This window comes from Mesocricetus auratus, unplaced genomic scaffold (genome assembly GCF_017639785.1).
Source record: "Mesocricetus auratus isolate SY011 unplaced genomic scaffold, BCM_Maur_2.0 Super-Scaffold_100004, whole genome shotgun sequence".
In the NCBI taxonomy this organism is placed as follows: domain Eukaryota; kingdom Metazoa; phylum Chordata; class Mammalia; order Rodentia; family Cricetidae; genus Mesocricetus; species Mesocricetus auratus.
Genome location: NW_024429189.1, coordinates 3014086 through 3027195, shown reverse-complemented (window position 1 = coordinate 3027195; position 13110 = coordinate 3014086). Strand labels below are relative to the sequence as shown.

Here is a 13110-nt window from a genome sequence, read left to right as displayed (position 1 = left end):
CGCCAGGTGGGCGGCGCGCGACCTCTTCCGGTTTCTGAGGCATTCGGGGCCTCTTGGCTTAGGCCGGTGCGCGCGCTACCGCGACTCCCGGACCCGGAAGGGGCGGCGGCGGCCGGGCAATAGCTGCTAAGTTCCTCACTATCCACGTCCTGCTCGGGCTTCTGGCTCGGTCCGCAGCTCCGCGCCCCGGCCATGGCTACCGCCTGCAGCTCGCTCCCGGACCCCCCTCCCAGGACGTACTTCGGATGCCCCCAGGCCCAGACGAGGCGGGTGAGTCAACCCCAGCCCGGGAGCTGCGGTGCTCATCTGATCGCGGGTCTGGAGGGACCGGCGGGAGGCGCTCGAAAACACACGTGCGTCAGCCGGGAACCTCGTTTTGGGGGCGAGAGCCGGACGGGCTCCTAAAAGTAGCTGAATAATTAGTTAGATAGGGTTAGGATTGGAGGCTGTAGGAAACCGGTCAAGTTTCTGAGAATCTCTGGTGGTCTGGTCTCATAGGGTCAGGATTGGAGGCTGGAATGTATCCAAACTGGAAAACAATCCCCAAGACATGACCGCCGTGCAGATCTTGACTCCTGAGCCGGTCCTTCTGCTGTAAGGAAGGTTCAGTTCTGTTAGGAATGGGGACTGGACTAATTTCTTTGAAGAGCTTTTAAAGCGGAGGTTTTCATCCAAGTAGCAGGGAAAGAATATACAGTCATTATAATCTGTTGCCTTTTTCAGGTGATTTAAAACGAACCCTTCAGGAGCAAATTGCTCGTTTTAGGGTTGTTGGTTTATCTCCTAGAAAGTCTGTAACGTAGTCTGTTGGAAAATAATATGTGATCAAAGACCAGGAACGATGTGGCTGGAGGTTTAACCCCCCCCCAAAGGTAATATGTAATTCCATAGAAATTGAAAAGCAAATTTTGGGTGAGGTCAGATAAACCATTTTTTTTTCCCCCTGGGGGTGGTTCGAGACAGGGTTTCTCTGTGACTTTGGAGGCTTCTCTGTGACTTTGTGGTCTCTAACTCACAGAGATCTGTCTGCCTCTGCCTCCTGAGTGCTGGGATTAAAGGCGTGTGCCACCACCGCCCGGCTCAACCAAAGTGTGAAGAAAAACTTCTTTGATTATTTAACTCTCACTGCCTAGTTTCACTTTGGAAGGAGAGACCTTAATAAGCTTGGGTGCTTAGGAGTAAGGAGTCTTCAGCAAGCCATTGGTACACCTGAATCTATGTTTGAGGAGAAATATACAGACACGCCTTGAGGGTAGTGGAGGAGGGGACATAGGAATTACACAGTTCGATAGACCTGGACTATTTAGATGCCAGCTTTGTAACACACTAGTTTCTCCTGTCCATAAATAGGAACATTAGTTTGTTTCTTAGATTGTTATGAGGTTCCAATGGGATAATACCTGCAATAATTGTGTATATTGTCTGGCCCTCGGAGGCAGTTGCTGAGTGCCAGTAATAAAAACAAAAGCAATGTTGTTTCCATTTGGGTAAGTAGATAGCTGCATCAGGTCAGCAACATTGGATCAAAGTGCTGCTTGTGTCGTGGGGAGAGCCCAGTAGAAGGATGTCCCTTGCTCACCTAGTATGTGCAGGCTTTTGAGTTCCACCCCCAACTATACAAAAGGAAAGAAAATCCCAAAATTGTATTGAGTGAACAGAGTAAATAAGCGGATTATCTGGTTTTCAATTACTTCAACTGCTATTTCTAAAGTGATTGATCAAGAGGTAACTCAGGCCAGGTGTGGTGCACATACTTTTAATATTAGCATTCAGGAGGCCGAGGCCATTGGATCTCTGAGTTTGAGACCATTCTGGTCTACATAATGATTTTCAGTACAGCTAGGGCTACATATTGAGACAACTCTCCCCCGCCCCCCCAAAAAAGAAGGAAAGGTAATACAGGCCAGTGATACCTAAAGGTGCTTGCTGCCAAGCCTGATGACCCGAGTTTAATCTCCAGGACTCTCGTAAAGGTGGGAAGAGAGAAACAAATCCTCATAGTTGTCCTGTGACTTCCATATGCTGGCCATAAGATATTTTCTTATACACACAAAACCAATAAAAAAGACGCTGCAGGTATTCATGGAAGCCTGACTGCATCTGTGCTTTGGTTTATGTATCCAAACGGGAGTGGAAGATGTGCAGATTTGCTCAGGGTGGGTAGCTAATACACAGCTTAAATTGGTTATTGTCTTCATACTGTGAAAAATACTTTATTTTTCCTTGAGGATGTTTTCTGGTTATTAAAATAATACAATTTCATTTAAGAAAAAGTAGAAGATGCAAACCCACCCATAGTTGCCATACCCTGAAATAATTTTTAATATTTTAATGTATAGCCTTCAAAAAAACCATAACTGTGGTGTGTGTTTTTTTTTTTTTTTGCTTTTTATGAGACGGGTTTCTCTGTATTGTTTTGGAAGCTGTTGGACCAGCCCGGCCTCGAACTCACAGAGATTCGCCTGCCTCTGCCTCCCGAGTGCTGGGATTAAAGGCGTGCGCCACCACCGCACGGCTCAACTATGGTATTTTCTAGCCAAATAGGATATAGTTAATCAGGCATCTCAGCATTATCTTCATGGAAGAGCATGATACATTCTGGGAATTTGAGGAAGACTGGCAAAGCTGAGGAGATGGGTAGAGGTTGGATTCTGAGGCTTCCTAGATCTCCCTGCAGATCTTTCAGTGTTAGCCTAACAGCAGTGGAGAACCTGCTTCAGTTCACTCTAAGCACTTGTTATGTTTGTGACAGGCTCTTACTCTGTAGCCTGGTGGCCTGGCACTCACTTTGTAGCCCAGGCTGGCCTAAAACTCGGCTGTCTTCCTGCCTTGGTCAGGACGGCTGGACTTGTATGTGTAAGCCACCATGCAGCTTCTGGGTGCTCTTGCTTTTAGAAAGACCTTGACTTATCAGTAAAGAGTGAGTAGGATGCTGTGGTGTCTGAAATCTGTGTACTACTTGGTATGTTTAGTCCAAAGAAGGGAAAAGGAAAGGTGTGCAAGGAGACTGTAAGCTCGCTCTGTTTGCTGCAACAGCATTCTTCAGACTGATACCTGGGTACTCAAGAGACAGGTCTTGTCTTGATTGGTAGAAAAGCTTCCTGAACCTGAGATTGGCCTGTAGCAGAATAGGTTGTATCCTGAAGTGGTGGAGGTATAGGGGCAGAGGCTGCTAGGCCAGCTCAGGAAACCTGTGGTGGGGAACCTTCAGACCTTTGTGACTATCAGGCGAGGCTTGCAAATGATGTCTGATAAATGATGCAGCAGACCTGAGAGCTGACTTCATTTTTCTTTAACCAGAAAATTCATAAACTTGGAACTTTGCAAATACACATTTTAAGGTGAAGTAGGCTAGTGCTGACTTTATTGATGTTCAGTACTTGAAATTGTGTTTATTGAATTCCTTAAAGGAATTCTTAAGATTGCCAGGAAAAGAGACTAGTTCTTTTTCATTGGTAGGTTTGTCTGAAACTGACAGTCTTGGTGAAGCAAGTCAGTGTGTAAACACAAGTTGTTGTCTCAAGTGAAGAGGAAAAGAATGTATTCTAAAACTCAGAATTGGAAGCACTGACTATCATATATCCTTGTGCAGCCTGGAAGAAAAGGCCAAAGAAAATAGACGAATCTGATGCTTCTTATAGGGCAGTGGTTCTCAACCTTCCTAATTGTGATCCTTTAATACAGTTCCTCATGTTGTGGTGACCCCAACCATAAAATTACTTTCACTACTATTTCATAACCTTATTTTTGCTACTGTTATGAATTGTAATTTAATATTCAGTATGCAGGATATCTGATATGTGACCCCTGTGAAAAGGTTGTTTGACCTTGGGGTTTGAGGTTGTGGTCCAGCAGTTGAGAACCACTGTTCTTGGGAAGGTTTGGGCACCATGAGTTTAATTACGTTCCTGTTGTGAGAATAAGCAACAGGCAAGAAGTGCCTAATGGCGTATGTCTGTGATCAGCAGTAGGCAGGGGCTTTGAAGGCAAGAGGGTTGGAAACAATGCGATGGATGTGATGGATGGGGCTGCACTCTCGTTTGGAGTGGGGACGGCAAGTAGAAACTGACTGCAGACCATCTGAGTCTGAGCAGCTTGAGGGGAGAGGATGACAGATCCAAGCCTTAGGGAAGAACAGTAATGACAGTTTCCACTTCCTGGGCATGAGCTAGGATTCAACATCTCATTCACCTCTCCAGTCTCTTCTTAACATGCTTTACTGGTAGAAAAGAACAGATTTCATTTCCCTGTGTGTCTCTGTTCTCACACAAAACGGATTCCTAGGGGTGTGGTTTGACTTAGTAAGCATTCATGCTTCACAGGGTAGGTTCTTGCTTCCTTAGAACAGACTGAATTGGTTAATGTCAGCTGGCAGGACACTTCTGTCTTCACTATCCCCACTCTCATCTTGGGTGACTTAACAGTTTAGATGGATGGAGGTCTTATAGATGAATGGACTAAGATTGTGTCTCTCCCCTCCTCCAACCCCCATTTCAGATGAAGCCAAAGAATCTGGTTGTAAACCCTAAACTGATGGTTGGCATATGGGGCATAATGATCTCTGCAGGAAGAGATACATTTTGTGGGCAGTCAGGCTTCACTCTGAGGATTGTCTTCATGGACTAATGCACCTCTTCTTGATCTTTCCTTTTGGGAACAACGCAGCAAGCAGCGGCTACCAAGAGAAAGCACCAGGTGTCCAGTGGTGCTCCACCAACAAAGCGGAGGAATGAAATAGCCTCTCTTTCAGCCAAGGAAACCAGTGATAAAGAAACTGCGAGAACATTTAAGGGGAATGTACACAAAACGTTTCCTCCAAAGAAGAGCTGGGACAGTACAGGCAATGGGAGGCAAGAGAAGCCATGCATCAAGACTTCGTCACTGTTTAAAAACAATCCTGAGATCCCGGAACTCCACAGGTGTGTTTTGCGGTGCAGGTGTGCCTTGGGTGTGAGCAGTCAGGGACTCCGCCTTTTCCTTTGCCACCTTGGCACTGATGCACACTTTGTCTTTCCTCTGCAGAGCTGTAGTCAAGCAGGCTCGAGAGCAAGTGTTCTCTCCAGAGGCTTTCCAGGAGCTGGACCTCCACCCACACCTAGTAAGTGTCCTGCCCTGCTCTGCAGGTGCTGTGGTCTGTGTTCTTGTTCAGTTTGTTTCTGCTCTTGGCTACCGGAGTGAACTTAGGTGGTGGGCATTCCCTGATGGTAGCCTGGGTTGCTGTTCTCACTCTCCTCTCCAGTGATTTTTTAAGAGGTGCTGACTTTCCTCACCCAGTTTAGTTTCTGTTCTGGACTTCATTTATAGGACTTAAAGCAGCTTTCTAATCACTGGTAGATGGTGAAACCGGTGGCAGATGTCTCTGTGGCCTTGGGAAGGGAGCTAAGCTGGCTTCTTACTGCCAAGAGACATGCACATTTTTGGAGAATGAAGGCAGAAAAGGCTGTTTAAAGTGTGTCTTCTATGAGCAAGTGGACACTTTCTTTCCCCTTTTGTTTAATGCCATGAATAAGTTTTCTAGTTACTGTGAAAAAGGAGAGAAAAATATATTCCCTTTGAAGCCTGGATTCCCTTGTCAGCTGAGCACAACTGACCTCTTCTTTTTGGTAAGCTGTGTAGGATTGCCTCTCAGCCTGAGTGGGTTAGGTGATGAGTTCTGAGGGTTGCTTGTGCATTGTCGGTTTGTAGTAGCATCCTAATTCTATAAACTAGGAACCCACCTATAAGAACCAAAAATCTTCCAGGTTATGTAGGGTAGAGGGCAGAACTCCCCCCTCCAGTTGAAAATACTGGAATTTAATATGATCATAAATGTCAAATACTGTTGTCACTCCAGTATTTTGTCTTTATGTCATTGAATATATTTGCATTAAATTGATATACTTATTTTCCTATTCCCTTTTAGATTTCCACAATAAATACAGTCTTAAAAATGTCAAGTATGACCAGGTAAGAGGCTGATACTATTCTTGATTTTTTTTTTCTTAGAGTTTCATGAGCATAACCAGATAAAATTCCAATTGTCCATGGAGGGCAGAACACATTTGTGTCTTTGTGTTGGGAATATCACAAACTGCTAAAGGACTCGACATGACACTTAGCCTATGGGGCTCCCCACCTGCTTGCAGACCGACCAGGTTTCTTTCCATTTCTGCACTCAGCTCCCTACCGCAAGACAGCTGGTTTAGGACATCTGCCATCAGGGCATCTCTGAAAAGGACTTGGGCCGAAGTATAGTATTTGATCGTGTTATTTATTAGCAGTAAAAATAAGATGTCAAGAAATGGGAGTAAATATTTGCTTGGGTGTAGTGGAAAACTAAAAAGGTATTCTAAATGCCTGCTGATTAGAGACACTTATAAGAGAGAAGTTCAGAGTTAGTATAAGGCATGAGCTGTAGAGTCATAGTTCACTTTGCATAAGTAAAAAGTAAGAACACAGAAGACTAAAGAACCACCAGCTTTTTCTATTTTGTTTTGCTTTTGTTTTTGAGACAGTCTCATTCATAGCCCAGCCCAGCTCAGCTGGCCTCAAACTTATTTTGTCTTACCTCAGCTTCCCAAATGCTAGGATTAAAGGCACATGCAACCATGCCTGGCTTGGTTTGCTTGTTGACTCAACCAAATTTAAATAAGTTCTCTATCTATTTTTGGCTTGGGATTTAATGTACATACTGATAGTTGTTCGGCCATTTTTCAGAGGGAACTGCTGCTACTGCTGCTGCTACTGCTACTTAGGTGGCCTGCAAGCTTCCTTTTGCTTTTCTGTGTGGAAATCTTAACTGTGCTACATGTTCCCAATCCCATGTTGAACAGCAGGCAGGAGAGTATGTAGTATACTGAGTGAGTGACTCTGATTTGTTGTTTTGCCTATCTTTTTTTTTTTTTTTTTTTTTTTTGCCAGGATAGGGTTTACCTGTATAGACCTGGCTGTCCTGAAACTCACTTTGTAGATCAGGCTGGCTTCAAGTTCACAGAATCTTCTGTATCTGTCTGATGGGATTAAAGGCATGCCCCACCAGTTAGTTTGTTTGCTTGCTTTAATTTTTAATATTGTAGCCAATCTCTGGCTTGCTTCCTCACTTTCAGCCAAGTTACAGGAGTTTAAAAAGTTCATTCTGATCACCAGAATGTTCTCAGCACTTTCTCTCAATGAAATAACTTTGGGCAGTAAGTAGGCAGAGCCAAACACCTGGTATTTGCATGTTGAGTTACCCGTGTATCTGCCTGCATGCATGACTAAGCCATGTGGTAAAGAAAAGGTGTGTTCTCTCTTTTGGGTACCTCAGTGTTCAGAAGCAGAGTATCCCGGTGCTGCTGGAAGGCAAAGATGCCCTTGTGCGGTCCCAGACGGGCTCAGGTCAGTTGCTATTTACCCTGCCCCTTATCCCAAGGCAACCTAGCCCATGATTATGTGCTAGGCTCCTCAGGAAGATGCCTGTGGTTGCAGAGTTTGTTTTGTCTTTCCTGGGGAGGGTGGCCATGCTTGCTTGTGATGGGAGGCCCAAAGTTGTTATTACTGAAGGAGGGTGGTGATGCTTCTCTGTGTGGTCAATAGTGATGAGGGAGCCTGCTGCTTCTCTGTGCCTACTGCCATAGTGGCCAGTCAGCTTTCACTATGGATGGAGTGACTGCTTATGGCTTGAAAGCAGTTCTGGCTTGAGCACAGTCAATGTCAGGGAGAGACAGACCACTTTCTGCCTGGTCTGCTCTTCTGACCCATTTTTACCTTCTTGTCAGCTCAGCCATGTTGAGGAGAAGCCCACAGCTTCCTTTAATCTTTCTCTGTCTTCAGAGGCTGGCTTGGGTTCACACTTGGCGCACCAGCACCACAGAGGCCGTTAATGGAGGGAGAACCTCAGAGTAGCCATTTCCTAGCTTCATGGACGACTGTGAGGCTGAGCTTCTGTCTAATTTGAGAAACATCATTACCTCCCTTGTAGGTAATCTAAGGAGCTGAAGCTTCAGGGTGTTTTTGAAGTACTAAATTACAAAACAAAGTTAGGAGTCATGGCAGACAGGTCAAGTGCCCCTTAGATGTTGAACACATAGTTTATCCTCTCCTAGATTTAGCATTATTTACAGAAAGCAGAGCCTGTTTGCATCCCCACTGATGCCACTCTCTTTTAAAAGGTAAAACTCTTGCCTATTGCATCCCTGTGGTCCAGTCTCTTCAAGCACTGACATCAAAAATACAGGTGAGCAGAAAATATATTTCTCTGATGTTCTGTGTTGTTCCCATACTGCTACCCAGCTGAACCCTAGTGGTAATACTAGAGTTGTAGGTCTATGCACTTAGCATTGTTTTGTCTTCCTATCAAATAAGTGTGAGTGTGCCAAGAGTGGAGTATAATAAAGACATCACAGTCACCGCTGTCTGTGTGTAGGGCATGTGGGTGGAATGCTTCCAGTGTGCCAGATGTGCCAAGTGCTGTCCACATATCACTTGCTTGACTCCCGTCTTCTGCCCAGCAAGTTGTGGGGGTTATTATGACCCTAGTGGTGTAGGCAACTAAAGTAGCCAAGGCCACATAGAATTACCAGTGGACTTAGATCCGCACTTCATTTCTGTGTGACTCCAGAGAGGAAGCTCTATCATCTGGGCCATGATTTGTGGTGAAGCTTTGTTGATAGCTCCTGCCTTGTTAGGAGGCCTTGCCTTTTTCTTACACAGTACGCAGCATTGAACCTCCTACAGAGTTACTGTTAGGGAAATATGTAACATGCTTTGACTGGCCCCATCCATATAGTATCATATCTTGGTATCTGTTGTACATGTGGAGTTAAATGATAGCCTTACAGGCTCCAATGTGTTTACTTTTGGATGAGGAGAGCTATACTTTGTATTTAACATGGTGGATTATTAGTACTGAGTGGAACTGAGTGTCCATTAGTGGGTTTAGCAGTCAGGATGCTATATAGTCAACATTACCTAGAATTTGTTTTTTTTAAGATTTATTTATTTATTATGAATACAACATCCTACCTACATGTTTGCCCGCATGTCAGAAGAGAGCACCAGATCTTATTATAAATGGTTGTGAACCACCATGTGGTTGCTGGGAATTGAACTCAGGACCTCTGGAAGAGCAGTCAGTGCTCTTAACCTCTGAGCCATCTCTCCAGCCCTGTTCTTTTTTTTTTTTTATTTAAGATTTATTTATTTATTTATCATATATACAGTGTTCTGCATGTATGTCCACAGGCCAGAAGAGGTATCGGATCTCATTGCAGATGGTTGTGAGCCACCATGTGGTTGCTGGGAATTGAACTCAGGACCTCTGGAAGAGCAGCCAGTGCTTTTAACTTCTGAATCATCTCTCCAATCCCTAGAATTTGTTCTTAGTTGTGAAACATGGTTAATGCCTGGGCCAGACTAGCTAAAGTTGGGTTGAGAAGCCCAGTTGGCTGCTGTAAGCACAGACTTCATCTTATAGCCCAAACTTTCTCACAGGTACAGTGCCATTAGTTTTACTGGAGAGAAAATGATGAGATCACAGAGTACATACTGACCGAGGTCTCTCTTCAGACACTGATGTGGACGTGCCTCAGATCTAACTGATCAGAATTAGTAGTGTGCTGTTGCACTGTAGAGCAAATCCTTGAGTCATTAGATACAAGAGAAGGTAGGTAAGGAGCTGAAACAGCCAGCACTTGGTGCACTGTTTCTGGTATGGATCATCAGAGGCTGAAGTGAGTAGTTGACAGTGAGATGAGAAATGGCGTCTCCATGGCCTTCAAGTGTCCATACAGGAACTTCTGAACAGATGGAAAAGATGGTAACTATAACAGGAAGCCCTGGCCACCGCTCCTTAGCCAGGCTTAAGAAAGATATGTTACTTGTGTAGTTTATTTCTGTTGTTGTTGTTTGCCTGAATGAGTTTAATCTCAAGGGAACATGAGACAAATTCCTGGCCAGAAGTCTTTGAAAGTGTTGAGGGCATAAAAGAAAAATACTGAAGAATTGTCGCAGACAGAGCATGACAAAGGAGCATGGCGGTGACTCACATGGGGCCTGGGGGATGCAGACACCTAGAGGTCTGTTGATGAGATTGATGCTGTCTGTAGATGAATAGTGTGCCAGTGCTCATTCCTGGATTTGGTAATTATTCTGTAGTTTAACTGATGACATGTAGAAGTTGAGAGTGTCAGAGTTAGTTGTATCATTTGTCCATTTTTACTTTTTTTTTTTTTGTAAAAACCTGAGCTTTCAAAATGAATAGGTTAAAATTTGTTTAAAAGTGGAGTTTCTTTATAACTTTGTAGACTTGAACAAGTATTCCTGCTGTCGTAGCTGAAGAAGTGCAGGCTACAGAGCTGCGTGCTGTGACTGCAGTTTCACAAATGATAGTTTGTCTTGTGACTCAGCAAACTAGAATTACACTAGCACATTGTGGGCTCTTTCTTTTTTGTCATTTGTCATTTAGTGAAGCTTGAGTTCTTGATCTTCCTGCTTCTGCCTTCCAAGTACTATGATTGTGGACATGTGCCACCATGTCTTTTTCAGCAATTTTTAAAAATATTTTATCTAATATATCATACAGTATATAATATGTTTGTATCTGGTTCCTCCTCTGTGCCCCCCCTACTTTTCCCTCCCAATCCCTGCCCCCCTCAAATCTAATGTCCATTTAGTACTGTGTGTGTGTGTCTGTCTGTGTTGTGTGTGTGTGTTGTGTGTGTGTGTTTGTGTGTGTGTGTGTGTGTGTGTGTGTGTGTGTACACATGCGCGTTGATTGTTTTTTGTCAGCTTGACACAAACCTAGACATATCTGGGAAGAAGGAATCTCAGAGGAATTACCTTCATCAGATTGGCCTGTGGGGGCATTGTCTTGATTAATAATTGACATGGGTTAGGTGCACACCTGGGCAGGTGGTCCTGGGTGCTATAAGAAAGCAGGCTGAACAAACCATGAGGAACAACCCCCAGTGAGCAGTATTCCTCTATGGCCTCTGTATCAGGTTGGTCCCTTGACTTCACTTCATGATGGACCAGAAACGAAGCCAATTTGTTTTGGATGTATTTTATCACAGCAGTAGAAAGGAGACAGTATATGATTGTGGGTCAGTAAATTGTTAACAGTGTTTTTCTCTGGAGGTAGGTTAAGTGAGGAATTCTGTTTTCCAAGGGTAAATGACTGTCATTCCCCCATTAAGAACTTTACAGAGAGCTGATTCATGTACAGTGCATATAGCCTTGTCCCTAGTCAGAGAAGAATGAATGTAACATGCTAATGTTTGTGGCCAAATCTCACCCTTAAGATTTTAGGATAACTTTCCAGTAAAAGGTTTTTATTTGCTTGCATGCTTGTTGTTTTCTTTCTTTATACCAAGTTGCAGAGTTTGACAATATTGAGCTGGAATGAATCTCACAGTTCCAGCCCAGTTCTCTAGATGGTAAACTGAGAGCAAGAGATTAGATGACATACACGTCTGACAGGTGGGAGGTTCTGCTCAACCCTGGCCTGAGTGGCTTTATTTTTATTTCAAATGCTGAGACTACTGAGCCCAAGGCCTGTGCATGTTCAATTCATTCTCAGTCATGACATTCTCTTCTGCCCCAAGTATAACTGGGCAGATACGTTTATGCCTTTGTTTCCAGGGTTATGACAAGACAGAGTGAGCTGCTCATGTGAAGTGTTGAGACCTAGCATCTAGATTTGTTCCCTAGATATTACCTGTCATCAACACTGTCGTGTGGCCATTTCAAACAACAGTGATTGGATCTGCTTATATTCAGAGGTATTAACAATAGTCCATGTGGTTGTATATTTGCTCAAGGTCACTAAGACCAAAGATCAGAATGTTCTGTAAAAATGGTTTTCTGAGCTGGACACGGTAGTGCACTCCTTTAATCCCACCTAGCACTCCAGAGGCAATGGCAGGTGAATCTCTGAGTTTAAGGCCAGCTCTACAGAGTGAATTCCAGGACAGCTAGGACTGTTACACAGAGAACCCCTGTCTCAAAACAAACAAACCACAAACAAAATATGATTTTCCAAACTAAACGTGGTGATATATACCTGTACTTAGAACACTTGGGAGGATGGTAGTTAAAAGACAGCTTGACCTATACGATCAAGACCCTGTCTCAAAAACAAAACAAAACCAAAAAAACACATGAATGTTTTTATAAGTTCCAATCTGAATATTTATTTCATTGTATGTCTATAGGTGTTTTGTCTACATGTATGTTTGTTCAAAATGCCTGGTTCCTGTGGAGGTCAGAAGAGGGTATCAGATTCCTGGAACTAGAATTATAGTGAGTCACCTCTTGTGCACGTGTACGTGTGTGTGTGTGTGTGTGTGTGTGTGTGTGTGTGTGTGTGTGTAAATGCAAGAGCAGCAAGCCTCTTAACTGCTGAGCCATCTATCCCCTGTAAGCCTCAATTTAATTCACTTTTTCTAGTTGTATTCAGGGAAGCCCCTTGTAATTCATCATAAAATGATGTGACCTGGAAGCCGTAAGCCGCTAGTCCTGGACCCTGGCCTGTTCCCAGCCAAGGGGCTGGCGTAGAGTAGACACCTTCAGTGTCTGTTCTCTCCCAGTTATTTTGGCTTTGGCTCTGAGTTTTTTAACATCACATCCATCCTGCTTCATGTACTCGCGCCCTGCGAGGAATTGATGTTTCTATCTTCTTGTCTGTGTAGTAACACCTTTTGAAATGTCAGAATCTCCTATCGTCACATGGTGACACATTAATCCTGTTGTACTAGCGTGTTTACTGTTCCTCGCTGGGGCTCCAGTGTAGTCTCACAAAGTTGGTGTTGAGTATAGACTACTCAGGTTTGAATTCTAAATCCTCATCTCCTGAGTAAATGTTTCCAATGCAGAACATGAAAGCCAAACTCTTAATTGGATTTGCTTCTGAGCCCATCCTTCATTCTCACAAATTGCTCGATCATGCTCTCTGAGCTCTTGATGAGAAAGGCACCATTGGCATTGCTTTGAATTTTTATTATTGTTGTTTAGATACACCATGTCTAAAAATTTAAAATGTTCAAAGAATTCCAAGGTTTCATAGGGTCGAAACAAAGCCCAGTGTGTTTCCTGTGCAGGGCGTCTCTTTCCAGGGAAAGCCTGTCACATCCATCAAATTTCCTCTTTGCCTTT

The 13110-nt window shown here is 43.8% G+C and overlaps 1 protein-coding gene across 3 annotated transcripts in view; it reads left to right on the top strand.

Annotated features, from left to right (window-relative positions):
• Positions 1-29: 29 nt before the first annotated feature.
• Positions 30-13110, top strand: part of Ddx31 (DEAD-box helicase 31) — a 70719-nt gene continuing 57638 nt past the window's right edge. The window contains exons 1-6 of one of the 3 annotated variants that reach the window (XR_005877088.1): positions 30-270; positions 4666-4919; positions 5023-5098; positions 5903-5946; positions 7286-7356; positions 8130-8194. Coding sequence is in view for 2 of the 3 variants with exons in the window: in XM_040745126.1 (XP_040601060.1) it covers positions 193-270; positions 4666-4919; positions 5023-5098; positions 5903-5946; positions 7286-7356; positions 8130-8194 (588 nt within the window). In the remaining variant the exon portion in view is untranslated. The remainder of the gene's footprint in view (positions 271-4665; positions 4920-5022; positions 5099-5902; positions 5947-7285; positions 7357-8129; positions 8195-13110) is intronic. The other 2 variants (XM_040745126.1, XM_040745125.1) reach the window with 2 other exon arrangements.